The 22519-nt window shown below is 41.7% G+C and overlaps 1 protein-coding gene across 1 annotated transcript in view; it reads right to left on the bottom strand.

Moving 5' to 3' along the window:
* Positions 1-22519, bottom strand: part of LOC144762615 (chitin synthase chs-2-like) — a 693194-nt gene that overhangs the window by 75066 nt on the left and 595609 nt on the right. Inside the window, exon 15 of the mRNA XM_078647842.1 lies at positions 4994-5058. Within this exon, the coding sequence (XP_078503968.1) occupies positions 4994-5058 (65 nt within the window). The remainder of the gene's footprint in view (positions 1-4993; positions 5059-22519) is intronic.

The following is a 22519-nucleotide window of genomic DNA, read 5'->3' as shown; positions in this document are numbered from 1 at the left end:
TGAAGAGAGTCATGTCGCCGAGGAAAAGGAGCATGTAAGGTTGCAGTGAAGAATAAGAAATAAGGAGAACTGAGTCCATACAATAGCATCACGACATGGGCAGGCGGCATCATCACTGAAAACAACAATGGAAATAAAGACTTCGAGCAGTATGGCGGTACAAAGTAAAACAACAGGATCATCAGCCAGCATGTACGCACCACAAACAGTGCCACCCCCCCCACGAACCCCTATAGCGGACCCAGACCAGAAACAGGGTAAGAAAGCGCAGAAAGATAGAAAAATAAGGCCCATAGTAACTAAAGGAAGAAAAATAAGACCCTCCCCCCACCCTACACCAATGCGGAGGCTACGGCCTACCCCCCCCCTGCAGAGTGTCTGTCGCCCATTAACGAACCCGAAATACAGACAAAGAAAAAGAGAAGAAAAAGAAAAAAAGGGGAAAGAAAAAGGGAAGAAGAACCCCTCACACTTGAAATATAGGGAGTAAGAAAAGAATAAACTAATCCAGTACTCCCAGAAAAGGAAAAAGGTGGGGAGGAGCCCACCCAGTATCAAATCTCCCGGACTCCCCAGCCACATAAAACGTCTACGTCGTGCACAACAGTAGACTCGGAAGACCTATAACCAAACTCAGAATCAGTCACACCCAGATCCCCGGGCCAGCACAAAACCCACCACCCCCTCGGCAAGAGCAAAGAACAGGACATCGCAATCACACTCGGAAGGGGGGTAAAATCAGCACACCGAACGCAATCAACATAGCAGAATGTGATGCAGTCCGGGCCCCGCCAGCCAACCCAGCAAAACCCAACGAGGAAAAACCCACAGCCCTGGCCCGAACGACAAAATCCCCACAAGCCCGGCCATCGCTGAGAAGAGGGTCAATTCTGTATGCGCTCGGTCACCCCAGCCACAAATAAGTAGTACACTATGAACACAACAGTACAGCATTAGGCACCGGAGAAAGTGGGGAAAGTCATCTCACAGAACAACAGCACAAAACGAAGAAGCGCCCCTGCACGAGTCCCCACCCGCCAATCAAGCACATGTCCGTAGAGAAAAATTCCCCCTAGCCCTGGCCAGTGCGCAAACGTGCCCCAGAACATGGCGCCCTCAGGAGGCCCGCCCCAACCAAGACAAAGAGACAAAATGGCCGCACTCGACAAAAAGGAGAAGTCCAGAGACAAGATGGAGGTCGCCAGTCCCAAACAACGCCATCAAACAAAAGGAGCAGCTTATCCAAAGCGGCAGTGCGTTGCAAAGTACAGTGCATCGACGCCGTCACTAGAGAGGCACAGTCAGCCAGGATATCCAAATGTTGTATCAGCGGCTCCATGAACGCCGAGGTTGCAAGTAGCATTAAGGCGACAGACAATGTAGCAGTGCTAAGGTAGACAGATCGCAGTCCACACACAGTACCTCCGTCAGGAAGCCGCTCCGGCACACACTCTCGCGGCAACAATGTATCACAGGCAGAAAGCAGCTGAGGCTGAACAACGCAGCAAGGAAAGCGGATTGGGAAAGTATAATCCGATCCAAATGCAACTCCGTCCAGCTTCTCCCCCAATAGTCGTGAGCACACACGCCATTCGTCTCTCAGTTGATGAAGAGCGATGAGAACCGAAGCGTAGGTCAATGCCGATTGATTCCCCATTACCTCCACTTTGCGAGGAGCGGCATACAGGTCAACATCCCACTCGGGTCCGCGCTGGGCACAACATGCAGTAGTCGAGACGCCATCCGCCATCACCACAGGGGAGCCAGCCGCCATTACAATGCCGTCAGGGGGTTAACAAAGATTCCCAGGCAGGATCAGCGCTATGCTGCAGGGGTCAATTCCCCCGGGACTGTAAAGGTCCGTAATTGTGAATAGCACACAGCGCAGAATCCCCTTCCGATCGGCCAAGGCAGAGGCAGGCTAAGTAATGAGCCCCGTTAGCTGGAACATCGCCAAAGTTAAGAAAACAAGGCACGGCTCACCCCCAGCGTCAGCAGACGGAGAGCAGTGAGGTAGACTCCCAGCCGGTCAAAAATCACCCTCCACGCAAGTGCCCGGTCAAGTGACCTCACGGCTCAGAACACGATGCAGGATGTCCGCTCCGCTCCTGTATGCGCGACCCCCGCAGCTGCAGTCATCACAGGCAGCGCGCTGCGAACACAGATCCGGTTCCAGGGCTAGGGCAGACCTCGGCAGATCAGCTCGACGGAATCCCAAGTTAGCAGGCAGGTAGGGACACCGGAGGGACACCTACAGCATCAGTACACATTCCCCAACATCCCGCCGGTGCACAATAGCAGGATAATCGACAGGATAGCTGTGAGTAAAACAAAGGCTCGGGGAGCCGGGAGACTACCAGTCCGTCTCCGCCGCCATCTTGGCTCCTCCTAGAGATACACTCTTGATTAGGGGAGAGCAAAGTTGTCATGTTCTATGGTTGTCAGAAACTAAATCCCTTCTTGTCTATCCAGGGAGGTTAAACTCTTCCTTGCCTATTCGAGAAAGTTTCTAGTGAACTCTGAGCTAGCTGGCAAACACAAAACTTTAAGTCTAATATCGTCGGTAGAAGACCTAGTTAACCTCTGCCCTAGGTCTATACTATTGAAGATATTATTCCAATGCGCAGAGCCTATTGGAATAATAGGAACTACTCTACATAATTACATGCACTGGCGGTCATGCAATGGAATCTAATATTGTGCCCAGCAAGGGATCAACCAGTATACATACAAATATCTTCCAACGAGGTAAATTATTCTAAAAGCATTGTTCCCTATAGGATAAAATGTAATGTCATGAATACTTGGTTTATAATGGAAAGAAGAAATGTGCCTGAGACCTAGTGGGACATGAAACGCCCAGTGTTGTGTGTCAATGTCCACTGTACGAGGGAAGAGAACCATGTATACACACTATTATCTTCAAGGAAGGGATTACATTCCAAAAATGCCTATGGGTCAAAGACATATATGATTATTAATACCAAGCTCACATTAAACATGAGGAGCTGTGCCTATAATTCAGTGTGGGAAAAAAACCTCACAGGTCTGGGGCCCAAATCAATCTCCACTGTGTGTAATGTAGGTAATTATATTCAACTTCCAAGAGTTTCCAGGGAATTCTAAAGATAGAAAATAAAATAAAGGCTTTATCACTCTCAGATGTAGGTGGGGATCAGATCGTGTATTGAGTTCTAGTTCTGGTGAATTTTGAGGGGCCCGCCCTTCAATGCCCCTAGAGTAAATTACCCCCTCCAATTGTACATTCCATAATGTTACTGACCCATTGCCATCACTAGCTATCCCGCCCGCCACCGCTCCTAACCCTAGTGAGAGGGGATGTTCTGTATTGTCTATTTCTTGAGTGATGACGCTAACCACTCGTACTAGAAACAAGTCATTAGTTGTGCGTGTTACTACATGTAGATTTTTCAGCAGGTACTAAAATAGCAACTATTGAAATTTGTCAAAGAAGCTATCTGTACTAGAATTACACAAAAGACATATGATTTTTTCAATAAAGATAGCCAACATCAGCATATGATTATATCTACAATGGGATTATTGCCTCTTCTAGCAATATTCGGTGGACCTCACATCATAGTCATCAATGTCTCTGCTCTGGTGGTAGGGAAAATGAATGCAGCTACATTGACCTCCAAAGGGGGAAGATTATTGAATACCTTTAAAACTACCCCACCTGCGAAATGCTTTAGCAAAGATAGTTTCCTTTTTGCAGAACAATCTTCATCCCCTAGAATCTCCACATAAGGTAAACATGGGGTACCATAATTTTCATTTCATTTTTGGTTACCCAGCAGCTTGCAGGAAATGAGATGGAGCTGCAATATTAGCCATTGTTAATATATCATTCAAAACTGGTATTTAGGGAAATAATCCAAAACAAAACAACAACAAAACACTTATCAAAAATGCCAAGTAAAGAAAACTAAATTCTAATTAATCAAAAATGTATTGTAAAAGTAATCACCTTTATACTACACACTACTGCAAGTACCACATGACATAGTTTCTTTGCAGAACAATTAAATCTTCAGGTGTGCCTGTCACCTTAAATGCAGTTGCTCAAAAACTGCCAGTCATATAAATTAAGGTGTGCCTGTCACCATGGATGCAGATGCACAAACACAACAGAAATGCCAGCAATAAAAAGTTCAGGTGTGCCTGTCAACGTAGATGCAGGCGTGTGAGCGAGAACACCGTTTCGATTAGTTTGGGCATCGAATTTAACCCCATCCAGGAAGGCCACTAAGGAGAACGTGATGGTACATGATGAAGTTTACCTCTGCCCCCACGCGATGGTTCATGCCCTCAAACTTGCGCAGGTCTGGTTGTGCGGAGACTTCCTCACACACCTCCTATGACATGCTGGCTAATTCGAAGTGACAGCTGCGAAGTGAATGCAACCTTTCTCTGGGCACACCTCTTCTGACACTCATGCTGCAATGAGCCTTTAAAAATTCCCAAACAGGGATAGTAATGACAGCATCACATCACATTTGCCAAGCTCATAGTCATAAGGACTTTGTCCCGATATTTGAAGATTGACGCTGCGTGTTCGTGGTTGGTGAGCACCAGGAGCAATTTGTTGAACACCAGGAAAAAGTGAAGTGAGTGCTATATTTCTACCCATCCTCGTCGCCAATTTGTGTGGGAAATACACACACGACCCAGGGTGATTCCAAAAGATTTATTTATGTAGTAGAAAGACAGCTTAACATCCACCAACATGGCACTGACTCTTCCATCCACCAACTGTCCCCACCAGAATCCTTACACCCCCACATTCCTAGAATTCCTCTCTGTCACATTCCTACCTCCCAACCTCCCTATATTCCACTAAGAGTAATCATTACACATTACCTGTGTGCTACAGCAGTCTATGTAACCGGACCCTGTTATTTTCTTTGTAGTAATTTTTACAATTAGCCTTTACAAAACGCCTAGCAAATATGAACATATGGGTACTCACATCAGAAAGTTTCTTTTCCTGAAAAAGACTGTGCCTTGACTTCTGGTTGAGTTGTCCAATCCAACCTAAGAACAAAATACCATAAATGATAATTAAAATATACTGTCATCAGAGTAGTTCATCTCTACAAGTGCCGCATTCTAGTTTCCATTTTGTTTTACTTTGTGCCCCCTGGAATGACCCGTAGTGATTGAAAGTGCATTGTAGATGAGACATCTTAGTCGATTGACCTCATTTGCACAAGCAAAAAAAGCTGGAACATCACGGAGTCTCATGCAGTAGAACATTACAGCGCCATGTCCACACTGGCTCTCCTGTCCAAGCTGCAGTAACACTTTCTTATGCTCTACATTTGGGTGTATAGTGTATCGTTTCCCTTGGCACGACTGTTCTAAAAGCTCCTAAACATAGACCCCAAATATGATGGAGAATAGTTTTGAAGCCTTTCCAGCAGGACCTTGCCAGCTTTTCAATGTGGACACATTTGTGCTTTTCATGGTAATTCTTTTTGCTACTTGGGCTTATGTATTCGACCTCAAACAAGCGTCTTTAAAAACTTTAACACAGCTAAAGTGCCGGCTGCTCTTTGCCACATAGACACACTACTACCAGTTTGCTGTTGCGTCCACTACAGCGTCATTGGGCATGTAAACAGCATGCTTTTTACTAGTTTTTACTAGTTTTCTGTTTGTTTTTACTTGTCAATTTTTTGTGTGCTGCACCTGTTGTGACACCGACGGTATACACTCAAAATATCAAGTTTTTAATATCGATTTGCATTAATATCGAATAAAAAATATAGAATTGACACAATATCGAATGGACAGAATATAGACTACAAAAATATCGAATAGAATAGCAGTAATATCGAATTCAAAATATAGAATGGACAAAATTTCGAATGGACAGAATATAGACAACAAAAATATAGAATGGACAAAATTTAGACAACAAAAATATCGAATTTGAGGTAAGTTAATATCAATTTTTTAATAATATCCAATTTTTTAAAGTGATTTTTTATGTTAGTATATGAGTGAAAAGTGTATATTTATTTTATAATTTATTTTAATTAATTAATGTTATGGTATTTAATTTTTGCGTAATATAATTCTGTAGCAGGTTGTGGGTTTATAGGGGAATAGGGTGGGAAGTAATTTAATTATAATGAATTAAATATGTTAATTTATTTTTTGGTATTTATTTTGAATTAATTGTTAATTCATTGTTAATTGGTAATTCATTAAAATATAATTGGTAATTAATTTTAATTAATTGATTAATTGATAATTATGTTACTTTTATTAATTTATTTTCTGTAGCGGGTTGTGGGTTTATAGGGGAATAGGGTGGGAAGTAATTTAATTATAAATAATTTAATTTTTTAATTTATTTATTGGTATTTATTTTGAATTCATTGTTATTTAAATTTTTAATTGGTAAATAATTAAAATATAATTGGTAATTAATTTTAAATAATGGATAATTATGTTAATTTTATTAATTTATTTTCTGTTGCGGGTTGTGTGTTTATAGGGGAATAGGGTGGGAAGTAATTTAATTGTAATTAATTAAATATTTTATTTTATTTATTTTTGTTGTTGTAATTTTTAATTAATTTTTAATTGTTAATTAATTAATTGTTAATTGGTAAATAATTTTTTTAATAGGTAATCATTTTTAATAATTAATTTTTATTTGTATTTTTAATTAATTAATTATAATGTTATGTAAAATTGTTAATTACTTTTTATTAATTTGTAATTGGTATTAATATATATATTTTTTTATTCATATATGAAGTATTTACTTTCCCTACTGTTGCACTCTCTGGAGTGGGAATAGTAATTTTTACCCCTACGCTATCCAACGCTTTCCCTACTGTTGCACTCACTGGAGTGGGAATAGTAATTTTTACCCTCCCGCTATCCAACGCTTTCCCTACTGTTGCACTCACTGGAGTGGGAATAGTAATTTTTACCTCTACACTATCCAACGCTTTCCCTACTGTTGCAGTCTCTGGAGAGGGAATAGTAATTTTTACTCTCCCGCTATCCAATGCTTTCCCTACTGTTGCACTCACTGGAGTGGGAATAGTAAATTTTATGTCTACGCTATCCAACGATTTCCCTACTGTTGCACTCACTGGAGTGGGAATAGTAATTTTTACCCCTATGCTATCCAACGCTTTCCCTACTGTTGCACTCATTGGAGTGGAAAAAGTAATTTTTACCCTCCCGCTATCCAACGCTTTCCCTACTGTTGCACTCACTGGAGTGGGAATAGTAATTTTTGCCTCTACACTATCCAACGCTTTCACTACTGTTGCACTCTCTGGAGTGGGAATAGTAATTTTTACCCTCCCACTATCCAATGCTTTCCCTACTGTTGCACTCATTGGAGTGGGAATAGACAATTTTATGTCTACTCTATCCAACGCTTTCCCTACTGTTGCATTCTATGGAGTGGGAATAGTAATTGTTACCCCTACGCTATCCAACACTTTCCCTACTGTTGCACTCACTGGAGTGGGAATAGTAATTTTTACCCTCCCGCTATCCCACGCTTTCCCTACTGTTGCACTCACTGGAGTGGGAATAGTAATTTTATCCCCGCCGTTATGCGTTATGCAATGTTTTCACTATTGTTATATTTAATGTACTGTAAAATATTAATTAAAAAATATATTTTTTATGTTTTAACCTAATATATATAATTCATATTTATATTTGTATTATCGCTTTATTTATATATATGTAATTATATTTTAAAATATGTTTTTAACATTTTCAAATTATCAATAATAATTACTTTTTAATTTTATTAAATTAATATATATATATATTATAAACATTAAAATGTGTTTATTTATTTAGATTACCTTTTATTTATTATTTTGACCTTTTTAAAGTAAGTTTGAGTATGTTTTACTTTATTATATTTATTATTTAATTAATGTTATATTACTTTTTTGGATGGTGCAATGAGCTAAAAAACGGTGTTGGATCTAGCCCTGATCTCTTGACTGGGTGAGAGTACTCTGCTTAATTCAGAGACTCTGTCCATCACCACCCCTTGTTGTAAATTATTTTGTCCACCCTAAGCGTGGAAGGGTATACTCAGATGTGAGTCCCTTGCTCATTGCACCATCAGGATTCAAGCAAGCCGGGCCGAAGACGCCTGAAATGGCAGAAACCGGTCCCCGGAAGCTTGTTTCCTTCCCAGTGTAAGAATTGGCTTTTGTAGTCTGGTCTGCCCTGTTCCCATGATGCACTGGGCCAGGGACAGACTAATTTGCATACAGCCAGGTTCTGAAACTGGGATGGTGCAATGAGCTAAAAAACGGTGTTGGATCTAGCCCTGATCTCTTGACTGGGTGAGAGTACTCTGCTTAATTCAGAGACTCTGTCCATCACCACCCCTTGTTGTAAATTATTTTGTCCACCCTAAGCGTGGAAGGGTATACTCAGATGTGAGTCCCTTGCTCATTGCACCATCAGGATTCAAGCAAGCCGGGCCGAAGATGCCTGAAATGGCAGAAACCGGTCCCCGGAAGCTTGTTTCCTTCCCAGTGTAAGAATTGGCTTTTGTAGTCTGGTCTGCCCTGTTCCCATGATGCACTGGGCCAGGGACAGACTAATTTGCATACAGCCAGGTTCTGAAACTGGGATGGTGCAATGAGCTAAAAAACGGTGTTGGATCTAGCCCTGATCTCTTGACTGGGTGAGAGTACTCTGCTTAATTCAGAGACTCTGTCCATCACCACCCCTTGTTGTAAATTATTTTGTCCACCCTAAGCGTGGAAGGGTATACTCAGATGTGAGTCCCTTGCTCATTGCACCATCAGGATTCAAGCAAGCCGGGCCGAAGACGCCTGAAATGGCAGAAACCGGTCCCCGGAAGCTTGTTTCCTTCCCAGTGTAAGAATTGGCTTTTGTAGTCTGCCCTGTTCCCATGATGCACTGGGCCAGGGACAGACTAATTTGCATACAGCCAGGTTCTGAAACTGGGATGGTGCAATGAGCTAAAAAACAGTGTTGGATCTAGCCCTGATCTCTTGACTGGGTGAGAGTACTCTGCTTAATTCAGAGACTCTGTCCATCACCACCCCTTGTTGTAAATTATTTTGTCCACCCTAAGCGTGGAAGGGTATACTCAGATGTGAGTCCCTTGCTCATTGCACCATCAGGATTCAAGCAAGCCGGGCCGAAGACTCCTGAAATGGCAGAAACCGGTCCCCGGAAGCTTGTTTCCTTCCCAGTGTAAGAATTGGCTTTTGTAGTCTGGTCTGCCCTGTTCCCATGATGCACTGGGCCAGGGACAGACTAATTTGCCTACAGCCAGGTTCTGAAACTGGGATGGTGCAATGAGCTAAAAAACGGTGTTGGATCTAGCCCTGATCTCTTGACTGGGTGAGAGTACTCTGCTTAATTCAGAGACTCTGTCCATCACCACCCCTTGTTGTAAATTATTTTGTCCACCCTAAGCGTGGAAGGGTATACTCAGATGTGAGTCCCTTGCTCATTGCACCATCAGGATTCAAGCAAGCCGGGCCGAAGACGCCTTAAATGGCAGAAACCGGTCCCCGGAAGCTTGTTTCCTTCCCAGTGTAAGAATTGGCTTTTGTAGTCTGGTCTGCCCTGTTCCCATGATGCACTGGGCCAGGGACAGACTAATTTGCATACAGCCAGGTTCTGAAACTGGGATGGTGCAATGAGCTAAAAAACGGTGTTGGATCTAGCCCTGATCTCTTGACTGGGTGAGAGTACTCTGCTTAATTCAGAGACTCTGTCCATCACCACCCCTTGTTGTAAATTATTTTGTCCACCCTAAGCGTGGAAGGGTATACTCAGATGTGAGTCCCTTGCTCATTGCACCATCAGGATTCAAGCAAGCCGGGCCGAAGACGCCTGAAATGGCAGAAACCGGTCCCCGGAAACTTGTTTCCTTCCCAGTGTAAGAATTGGCTTTTGTAGTCTGGTCTGCCCTGTTTCCATGATGCACTGGGCCAGGGACAGACTAATTTGCATACAGCCAGGTTCTGAAACTGGGATGGTGCAATGAGCTAAAAAACGGTGTTGGATCTAGCCCTGATCTCTTGACTGGGTGAGAGTACTCTGCTTAATTCAGAGACTCTGTCCATCACCACCCCTTGTTGTAAAATATTACTTTTAAGACATTTAAAAAATTCGATATTTTAGCATTCTATATTTTCAACATCGATATTTTTTATTCAATATTTTTGCACTAACCTGTTTGTAGATAGGGAGTCGATATTCTGTCATTCTATATTTTTACCTCAATATTCTGGTAAGTCGATATTCTTGTATTCTATATTCTGTCAGTGATCCGACACAGACACTGGTGCTACCTCACGAGGTGGGTCTTCAATATGACCACTGTTAGTCACATCTTGGTTAAGGGAGCGATGTGAATTTCACTAGTTCCGATTTATTGTCCATGAGTTCTTAATGATTGTTTGATGGCTGTATCTTGTTTCCCCTTTTTGTCTCCTCCATTACCTTCCAGGTTTGCAAGAAGGACAATTCACTTGCTTGCCCCCCCACCTTTTGGATTGACTTGAATCCATGTATATGTGACGGTACAAATACCCTGAAGACTGCCACCTACATTCAGGAGTAGATCAGGTTTTCTCCCTCCGTCCTGAAGAAACACCACACATCCACACAGAGTATTTTAGGCATGAAACATGTCGACCTTTTAATTCCCTCACCTTCATGATAATACACATTGAGCTGTGACAGGTTGAATTCCTCCTGCCAGTCAAGACTCCTCCAGTCTTTTTAACCATAGCATAGTGCCGAGTCAATAAAGGTTCCCTGGAGCACTGATAGCTATTTTAATACATGTGCTGCACCCACTCCACTCACCACTTTATGCCCCTCCAGCCCCACACATAGGGCCTCCTGGCATACCAATCTGAAAACCTCTGGCAAAGAGCCCCCCTGAGGGACCCGTTATGCATTGCAGCACCGGCCCAACGATGAAGCATGACACCTCTCGGGATGTGTGAGGGCCCTTGATCCTTATTGGAGCTCTCCCCCTCTGATCCTTCACTCACCTGGTGCTCTTCCATCCCTTAGGGCCCCCCCCATTTGGTCCTCTTTCTTTATCTCCCTTAGGATCTGCATACCACTCCTTGTTTCACTTGTTATTGGGCATGTATGATGGACCTGTCTCTTCAAAAGCCCTCGTTCCTCGAATTTGTTAAATTGTGAATGATTTTGCACACAACATACCTGGGTTTCATTGAATTGGCCCGAACTAGTCTTTACTTCCTCCTTATAATTATAAACTTAGCTGCCTATTTTCATGTCTTCTCTCTCCACACACATCAAAATGTGCACAAATGAAATGTTTTGTGATGATACATAGTTTTTGTTGAACTCTGGAGGAACCTTTCCTTCACAAATATAACGGTTCAAGGTTCTTCTTGTCTGGTGCTCAGTGAGCCTATTTATTTCATAAGTCTGTCAATGTTTTGTGTGTAGCGAAATTCGATGACATTAGGTCAGTAGGTGTCGTATATGTTATGCTGGTTATGGGGACACAAAGTTATGTTTTAGTATGTTTTCCATTTCTGTCATGTAGCGTCACACCGCGTCACCATGGAATGTTCGCATGTATATAGGTGACGTCACCGTTAGCTGTACGTTACAGTAGGGGACTAATTATTATTAATTGAGGGAATGGTATTAGGTGTTATTGCTTTTTATTCTTTACTGTGATTTTATTTTGCAGTTTTATATAGCCGGAACCTTACCCAAAGGTATTGGAGAGCTTTACATGAGTACCAGCTGCATTACAGATGGACACATTCATTTTTAGGCATGGAGAGAGTAAGAGTCTGATCTAGATTTCGGTGGATAGATTACTCCGTCACAAAGGTGATGGATATCCTGTCGGCCAAAATATAAATCCCATAATATCCTATGGGGTTTATACTTCATCAGGCCGGATATCCATCACTGTTGTGATGGAGTAACACGTCTGTGAAATTTAAATCAAGCCCTAAGTTATATACCCGGAGTCACAGGATGTTGAGCCTCCTGCCGAGACTCGAACCCGATTCCCAAGCTTCAAAATCAGCCGCTCTAGCCTTTACGCCATATCCTCTCCCATGCTCTATCTCTTTTTTGACCTTAGGTAACACTTTCTTCATTGAATATTGACTGTGGTTTTCACTGTATATTTAATTATAAAAGAGGGCTTATTTTGAGCCAAACTTGCACTGCTTGTCTCTCTGAGAATTTACTCTCTCATTTATAGGGGGCAGATCTATAACCTTGAATCTATTTGGGAAGGCAATATGTCTCCTCATGCTGCATCCTAACACTTGACAGAACTGTATTTGTGTAACTAAGTATATTTTTTAGATTATCTGATAAGATAGTGTCAACAGTTTTAAGGAAACATTACAATGGTGTGTCTGTTACAGTGTACATGCCACAACATTCCATTGCTTCAAGGTATGATTAGAATGCAACAAGAGTAGTCATTGTGATGACTGCTTCTATGTAATGTGCACATAATCAGTGTACTGCAGGCTTAGAGGTGTGTAGACTATGAGTACATGCTTCAATGCTCTGATTATCAACAATTGGAGGAACATGGAGTAATGAAGGTCCAGTGTACACACTCCCAAAACTGTTAAGAAATGCAAAATATGCTGTTTCTATTTGCACTCCAGGAAAACAACACTAGTGTACCTAGGAGAAATGCAGGTCAGTGAAAATATTTAAACTTCGGAGCAAAAGCCCTCACCCACCAACATGGGTGGCGTGTTTAAGCATCATGCCGGCAAACTAATAAATAATTATGGTAGGGTTCCTAAGTTAATTTTTTTCCCACTTTCCTCACTAATCTACACGTTCAGAAAAAGCCTTTCATATTCCGTTAAACTTAATTAACAGCCAGATAAGTAAAAGAACCCTGGCAAAGGGCCCTTTTCAGTGGTCCTTTGGGCATTTCAGCGCCGGCCCAAGGAGGAGCTGCCCAATGATGAAGCATGTCACCCTTGTTGGTGGGTCAGGGCTCTTGCTCCGAAATTTAAATATTTTAAGCGGCCGGTATTACACCTAGGTACACTAGTGTTGTTTACCTGGAGTGTAAATAGGAATAGCATATTCTGCATTTTTCATTGTTCTGATGCCATGACAACCTGAAATCAACACTTCGGGCTAATTTACAAACTGCATTTTGCAGTACGTTTGGTTGTACTACAATAGTACCACAAAGATTTTACAAAACGCTATTCACAATCCTACATGAGGAGTTTCTGCCTCCGCCTCACTTATCTTTTTCTGTGCGAATATCTCCACCCTGACTGTAAGTATGCGTTTTAGTTGTAATGTGGGGGTATAGTGGGAATGCTTACTACTAAAGGGGAGGGGTTTACGTAGAAGTAAGGAGGGGTCAAAAGAGTGATAGGGAGGGGTTTACTTAGGGATTTTTACCCACTCAGAAAAGATTAAGCCCATTCCTTTTCACAAACAGCCCTTGCAAAGCAGTGCTGCTAATAAATGACTCAAAACAGTAGTAAATTACTCCAGCTTAGAACCAAATTAAATCAAGCACCATCCATGGCGAACCACTGGTAGTGCAATACCCTCCCATAGTGATCAAGAAAGGTAGAGCCTTAATTAAAACCCCATAATAAATAATTTTTAATTAACATAAATTATTTTGAATAGTTAAAAATCTAAATGTATACATGTATTTAATAAGTGAATGAATGATGAAATGTATTGTTCAGTTAATAAGAATTTACACTATGACACATTTGTACACATTTCATACATAATATCACTGTTAGACAACTTTGTAAAAGCACAGTTAAAATAAGGGTTATTCCCATGGTAAAAATACTTAATTCATCTTGTTAAAACTGTCTAAAAACCTACTAGTAAAGTGCATTTACAAAAAACATGATCCACCTATTCCGCTTTGCCTAAAGAGCCCTGTTTCCTCTGTTGATTACTAATCATGCTACACGCTATGAGTAATCCTATTCAGTTCTATGGTATGGCGCACGGAGAGTCTTAGCCAGCTTATTAGTAGCCCCTGGCATTAAACGAGGTGAGCTTACCACATGTAATGTTTTAAAGTGAATGTGCCTTTTGTAAAATCATCTCAAGGCTTGACAGTGCTTAGCCCTAATTATTACACATTATTCCAGATGCTCATGTAATGAGCACGCAGTTAAACACTTACAATATGTATCTGCCCTTCCAGACGGTTTATTCCTAAATTAATAGGATGATAAGAAGTGAAGCCCTTTATTGAGCACATTCAGATAATTTCCCCTCTGCAAAATATACAAAGTTTAAGAATCTTCTGGTAAATTGTAAATCTTCTCCCTGCAGGCCAGCTATTACTGCTAGGCGGCGTGTATGGATCGCATAATGATCAAAGTCCTGTCTTAACAGACTTCTGCATTCAGCTATTAGGGCTGGGCAACTACAAACTATATGGCAAATATCTTCCAGGCTGGAGTTATGTTATGTTAATTGAATTTATAAGAAGCGAGCGATTACCCTTGGGTGTCCTGGCGCTGAGTTCAGCCTAAACGTTGGTCGAAGTGGTTAATGAGAAAACAACCAGGTTTTCAGACCCCTTCTAAAGGAGAGAAGATTATTAGCATTCCTCAGGTGGAACTGCAACTCGTTCCAAGCCTTGGATGTGCAGGTAACAAAGCTTTTTCCTCCCCAACATTTTTTTTTTGTTAAGGTGGGTATTTGGACATATTTAGCTCCCATAGATCGCAGGGTTCGAATGGGAATGTACTATTTGAACCTTTGCCTCAGATGATCGGGGCCAATACCATTAAGGCCTTAAAGGCTATACAAAGGGCCTTGAAACAAACCCTTTGTTTCACCGGGAGCCAATGTAACCGAGTTAATTCTCCTCGGACCGAAACAAATGTTGGTATGCCAGACAGTTGTCTAGCAGCTGCATTTTGGACTATCTGAAGCCTATTGAGAAGTTATTTTTGGGCATTCAGGAAGATGCTATTACATTAGTCCAAGCGTGACATTACAAGGACTGTGGCAACTGTCCTAAAGTTAACATCCGAGAGATAGGGTTTTATTTTCCTTAAAGTTCGCAAAATCAGGAAACAGGAGGATACGACTGAACTAATGTGGTCATAGAAAGTCAGTTAATTGTCCACAATTACACCTAAGTTTTTTCACTTTAGGAGTGGGAGAGGATGGTTTCCCATATCTGTTGGCCACCAGTCTGGGGTCCATACATGAGGGTTGTTACCGAAAACAATCACCTCAGTTTTGTTGGAGTTTAGTTTTAAACAATTTGCCGACATCCAGCTTGCAATAGCCCTCATGCAGTCATGAAAGCGAACTCCTGTTTCTTTTACCTGTCCATCATTGAAGGATAGCACAATTTGAGTGTCGTCGGTGTAAGAGGTCAACTGAAAACCAAACGATCTAATCAGGGCTGCCAGGGATATCACATAGATATTAAAGAGCGTAGGGCTCAGTGACGACCCCTGAGGCACCACACAAGGCAGGCTGAAAGGCTGAGATTTGTTGTTATCCAAGTCGACCCTTTGAGATCTCTCTCATAGGAAGGAGTGAAGGAGTTTCTAAGCAACTTTTTGTACCCCCACCTCCGAAAGGCGGTCGATCAAAACTTTGTGATGGACCGTGTCGAAGGCAGCTGATAAATCTAACATTATTAGTATAGCTTTCCCACCACAGTCCAAAGCCTCCCATACCTCATCGCAAGATTTAAGTAAAGCTGATTCCGTACTATGATCGGCTCTAAACCCATATTGGGTAGGATCAAGTACAATATTGCAATGAAGAAAATTACTGAGCTGGGCATTCATGGCCTTATCAATGATTTTTACGGGCAAGGGGAGTCGAGAAATTGGCCAAATTGAAATATTCATGAGCCTTTGTGTGTTTACGATCTCTTATTGTCTCACAAAAACTGACATAAGAGTGGAACTATTATTGTTTCTAAGTTTGTGACTAAATTTCAAATATGCCCCTAAGCTATTTAAGTATTGTCTTCCCAGGCCAAACTCTAATCGGATTTGTGCCAGCAGCGAGACCTGCTGTAGGAGATTGAACAGGCGACGGTAAGTCCCTGTCACAAGCTTATCTATGATATTATCTGCCTTACCTCTTGAAATCTCACACCATATGTTAGAGATGGAACATGTTTGGCTGTCATAACTTGTACCAATGGCTTGAGGGGCAAATCTTTTAAGCTATTCTGTAGGGAAGCAAATGTATGATTAATGTGTTATTCCTGCTTTGTAGTGCAGCCACTGGTTCTTAAATGAGCCACTTGTATCTAATATTACCCCCAAATATTTGTACTCCAAAACTGACTCCAACCCGGTCCCTTCTATACTGAATTTTGAGAGAGTTGCTATGCCCTTTGCCACTAGCATAGTGTAGTATGTTGGTCCATACATACATGTAATGATGTAGCTGAGGCAGATGTAGATGAGTTATGAAGTAGGTTTATTCAGCCATATACAAGATAACAGGAAGTGTAACTCTGAAACAAGCAGCCCCACCAGGAGCAGCCTCCTAGCTACTCAGCCCATACTCCAACTGCCAACCCTCATACCAGTCACCCAAGCATTCCATCCATGTCAATCACACTCACATTCTAACCTGGAACACTCACACTGGCTGAGTAGCTAGATGCAGAGAAGTGCAGTAACATAAATACTAAACCCAGAATACTACACATCCTCTCCCTCTCGAATTGGAAAACAAAAGAGAACCAGAGAGCGGAGAAGAAAACTATCCACAATCAAAGTATACAATCGTAATATTTATCCGTAAACCCAGGGATGAGAAGGACTTCACACCACGAGAGGGTAAACAGACAAAAGCCAAGAAAGAAGGAAGAAAGAGACAGTAAACACTAACACTGACACCATCCTCCTCCTTTAATACTGAAGAAAAAGAAAAATGATATATGAGAGACAAACTCACAAACAACAAGTGAGTAAGACCTAACATGAAGAAAACGTCTTCACGAAGGTAGACAGTGGCAAACAAAAGACACTCCTCAAGAGAGGAACTAAGAAAACATGGGACTAATCCATAAGCGAAGGTGTAACGAGGGACAAACCCAAGAAAACACACGCAGCACGGGAAGGTGCAGCACAATGTGGCACAACAATTCCACTCCTCATGTGAGGAACACTGAAAATATGGGGCTACCCATGAATGAAGGTGTAACAGAGGAAATACCTAAGAACACACGCAGCACAAGATAGTGCAGCACAATGTGGCAAAAATTCCACCCCTCAAGTGAGGAACACTGAAAATATGGGGCTACCCATAGACGAAGGTGTTACAAAGGACAGACCTGAGAACACTCGCGGCACAAGAAGGTGCAGCACAATGCGGCAAAATTTCCACCCCTCATGAGAGGAACTGAGAAAATATGGGGTTACACATAACCAAAAAGGAGAAGGTGTAACAAGGGACAGGACCCAAGCACACACGCGGCACGGACAGGTGCAGCACAATGTGTCAAACAGACACATAGAAAAGGTGAAGCACAGTGAGCTTACACACAAGACAAAGAGAGAAATGTGATGCACAGGGCGTCTTACACACTGGACACAAAAGAGAAATTTGCACAGTGTGACATGCACGCAATAACGTACAACAAGGTGTCCAACACAGGTAGAGAAGGTATAAAGTCCCAAACAAAGACTTAAACCCTATAACCCAGACATGAGGGTTAACTAATGGTAAGGACCATGAGGGGAAATGGGACTACAACCCAAACCCATCCCAAAAACAGGGATACAAAGATGCAAATGAGGGTGAGAGAACCCTTAACCAAGACTTAGCGCAGACATGAGTAAGAGAACTCATGAACGAAACTAAATACAGATATGAGGGTGAAAGAACCCTTAAGCAAAACTTTTGTGCAGACATGAGTAAGAGAACTCATGAACCAAACTAAACACATAAATGAGGGTAAGAGAACCCTAATCACCACATAAGAAATGTGACACAGTCGTAAAAGCATGTCAGATAAATTGCACACACATTTCTAGAATATTTCTTCAAGAATAAACATGCTCGTAGGTTAATGTGAAACTTAAAACATGCTTGTAGATTAAACATAGTCATAGGTGTGCCAGTCACCGGGAAGAAAAACAGGCCTTTGAAAATGTTGATGTTTCGATGACAATCCCGAAGAAAAACTTCGCTAAGGTACTTCCCAAGAACTTTGCAGCATGTGAGATGTAGACAAAATAACTAAAGATAATGGAGAGAACTCAGCAAAGAAACTGGGAGTAAAGTACAGTGTCAAAGTCTATGAAAACAAATCAAAAATCCGGAGCTGCAGGTACTGTAACAGCGTAATCCTACCTTGCGGACGGCCATTTCGAGGATTTTTCCATTGTTTGGCAACGCTGCTACCACAACAACAAAAGCAACGCTGTCCGCTCTTCGCTGCTGCCGGTCCGCTCTTTGCTGCTGTCAGGCTTCACAAAGACTCAATTCCATCACGCGTCATCTTGGCAACGCCGTACACAAAAATGAAATCAGCCAGAAAGAAATTGAACGCAGACACAGTCTCTCAGTGACGAACGACTGACAACAACTTGCGCCGCGTTTCTAGAGAACTGACTGCGTTGCCATGGTAAAGATGGCGGCACGCTCATTACGTTGCTCCGGGTGGCTCACGGTGGTACACTGAAGAAACATGCTGCCGTGCTGACGTGTGGGTGACAAAGAACATGACGGATCCTCTTGACTGAACCCTCCTGCAAGGTTCGATTGCGTCACCAAAACAAACAGGCAGAGGAGAGGAAAGGAGCTCCTGACCAACGGAAATACTGGCTCCAAGTAAGCAGATAGCCTCCTGACTAAAACAGGTACATTACGTTACTCGACATTTAAAGCGTCCCCCTGCAAAATTTAGTACGCTTTTCTTCCACTGAGCAACAGAAAGTACGGCCACAGAAGGAGGCAGTCAATTATTTAACACAAGATGACGCCTATTACTTGAAGCGGCAGAAATGCAGGAACATGGTTTAAATTGTTGCCACAGTCAGCGCTAGTACGGATGAGCACACACACACGATGATGGTAACACATCCAACGTCTTGAGTTAAAAAGAAAGTCATTATCAACGCACTAGTTCCTTAACGCAGACAGACACCAAATACCTTGGTTCCACTTTTAAAGTTCAATGCTGACACTGCTTGCTTCCATTGAGAATAGATGAGGATTGTTGCTAAAGATGTTTTTTTTTTTGCGTCACATAGGCAGCTTCAGTGATGATTTTCTACGCAGAAACCTTGTTTAAGATGACTTGACAGCACAACTTGATTAGGGCTGCCTGGTGTTCGGCACTGGTGGGGCTACTTTTCGTGCTTGTAGAGATTCCTTCTTCTTGAGATTTTAGATGCTTGTTCCACTTAAGTTGCAGGATACTCCCAACTCTTTTTAATGGCATGCTCTGCGCAGGAAAGTCTCCAGATCGTCGCCAAGAATAATGTAGTATGTTGGTCCATACATACATGTAATGATGTAGCCGAGGCAGATGTAGATGAGTTATGAAGTAGGTTTATTCAGCCATATACAAGATAACAGGAAGTGTAACTCTGGAACAAGCAGCCCCACCAGGAGCAGCCTCCTAGCTACTCAGCCCATACTCTAACTGCCAACCCTCATACCAGTCACCCAAGCATTCCATCCATGTCAATCACACTCACATTCTAACCTGGAACACTCACACTGGCTGAGTAGCTAGATGCAGAGAAGTGCAGTAACATAAATACTAAACCCAGAATACTACACATAGTTTGCATGGAATGCTCTCCCCACCCACCTCCGCCTTACACAGAACCACCTCTCCTTCAGAAAACAACTTAAAACCTGGATATCCGAAAAGTAAAGTACCCCCCCTCCTCCCACAAGCGCCTTGGGACCCTCTGGGTGAGTAGTGCGCTATACAAATCTCTGAACTTGAACTTGAACTATTTTACTTAAGTTGACCTTTAACACATAGGACAACGCATACAAATCAGTTTTACTAATTAACCGCTGCAGGCCCACCTTTGTGTAGTTCAGCAGGACAATATCGTCAGCGTACTAAGGTTGGGAGACATTAAAACCGCCCACTGAGGGTGAGTGCAAATTAGTGTTATTTAAATCAGAAGAAATATCAGCAAGATACAAATAGTATTTAATGGACATTTATACATTTTAATGTAAATGTATTTATTGTAAAAAATATTTTAAAAATACATATTTATTTAATTATAAAACATCTTAACAACTTGTTAGCATTGACAATTAATGTAAGATTACATATAATACAATATAATTACATTACTTTTAATTAATTCAGTACACCACTTTTAATAATTATTAATGCACAATATATATATTTTTTTACTTAGGTGGGGATTCAGTTTTTTAATTTAAACGTGAGATTTTTTTAAATTTAATTTAATTTTTAACATAAAAATATGTTTACTATTTTTTTCCAAGGTAAATAAACTCTTTTACTTTTCCTTATACTTTACCATAGAGTAACTCCACAGTCAGAGCAGAGATCTCTGTATGATAAAGTACAGGGGGAAAGTTTCCTATTCTTTACCATATGGGGATCTCTGCAGTCGGGGTGGAGATCTCTGTATGGTAAGGTAAAAGTATAGGGAAAATGTTCCTATACTTTACCCTGGATAGATCTCTGAATTAAATATAAGGTAAGTATGTCCTTCGGAACAAAATTTCAAATGGTTGCAAAGCAAAACACTGCATTATTCTGGATGTGTAATCTTAAGCAGTAGTTTGTGAGTAATCTTAAGTAGAGTAACCATAAGTAATACCATAAGGATTGGTGCACTTTAATGAAGAAAATGGGATTTGTAAATCAAACTTTTCAGAAGAAATAAGAAAAGTTCTGGGGCCCCTTGCCAATTTGCTGTGGTTACATGACCCCTTCTGGCAAGCAGTGATAACTTGCTACCATTTCCTCTGAATGTACTTTGGCTAATATGTAATGATTGTTGGGGTTATAAGCTTTGTTGATGCTTGTGCCACCATGGCTCCCCAAACTTAGCTCTGAGAATCTGATTTGGAGATAAACTTCATGAGGCAACTGAGTAGATATTTATTGTGCTTATATACTTTGTTGAGTGTATTTTATTATGATGGGTACCTAAAAGCCAACAAATGAAGAACATTGTTTAAAAAAAACCTTGCATTGTGCAATGAAAGGCATGATAAGAAGGATGTAAGTAACATGACCTGAAGGATACTCATATTAGATGAATGACTCAATTTAAAGTTTGGGGGCGGATACTCTGTCAGAAACATTATGGATATCCGTCTGCCCCTTTACAAGTGCCAAGGAATATAATGCACTTATCATAAGCTGGATAAGATATTTTTCACATTTGTGAGGGAGTGCCCCATCTGATAATTTCTAAATCAAGTCCAAAGGCACCTTTGTGTTGTAACAAACAGCTTACCAAATGTATCTGACTCTTAAGCATTACATGACCCATGTAATCTCTAAGCTTTTTTTTCTTTTAAAGATGGTCCACCCAGTGAATGGTCCCATGTTATGTTAGGTCCAATGGTATAAATGTTTTAACGTCTGCTGATTTTATTCCATACTTCAGGTAGAATTTGCAACATGGAAATATTGTCACAAATGACTTTCAAAAAAGCTCTCAGATATTGCACACACTTTGTAGTGTCTTTCCCAGAAAATCCCTTCATTCACACTTGTATTTCTTTCTGGTTTTGTGTAATTCTTCTATGTTATTGCTGTGACTTTCAGTTGGACTCTTCTTGTGCTTTGAAGGTGTTTTGTTACGGTGGTCTGGCTAAGATGGAAAGTTAGTCTTTCACGCGCTGCTGGGCTCTTGCATGTTGCTGCTACCCCCATCATCTGAAACAACTGGTTGCTGAGCCAGCCAGGGGTGCTGAAATGAGAACTGGCTGTGCACACAGCTTCCTTCCTCGAGATTCTAGTCCCGTGAGACAGTGTTTCAAATTTTCTTAACCTCGTATTGTTGCAGAATGTTTTTTTTTTATGGAATGCTTGTGGAATTTTTTTTTTGTTCACTGTGTTTAACATCATTTGTTAAAAAATGCATAAGTTATTGACAGGGGTTACTGCTGATTAACATGCTGAGACTTTTGTCTACTTTATGCCTCTTTCTTACACTTCCCGCATCTTTTATTTCGCTTTTGCAAGGTCTTCTTCCCCCTCGTTTTCCTCCCATTGTCATTGCTCTCCTATCATTTTGTTCCGCCGTTTTTTCCCTTTTCTGCCTTTTCCTCTCTATGGCCCCCTTTAGGATAGCGGGAGGATTTCCCCCGCCAGGCCGGCGGTAGCCACCTCCGGCCTGGCGGGGGCGATCCGCCCGCCATCCTAGCCGGAATTACCCCCCGCCATATTAGTATGGCTGATGGGTCCGCGGCGGACGGAAAGACCGTCCGCCTCTTTTCTGCCCCGGTCGCCTTGCGA

Source organism: Lissotriton helveticus, chromosome 6 (assembly GCF_964261635.1).
Source record: "Lissotriton helveticus chromosome 6, aLisHel1.1, whole genome shotgun sequence".
NCBI lineage: Eukaryota > Metazoa > Chordata > Amphibia > Caudata > Salamandridae > Lissotriton > Lissotriton helveticus.
This window is presented reverse-complemented; position numbering and strand designations above follow the sequence as displayed.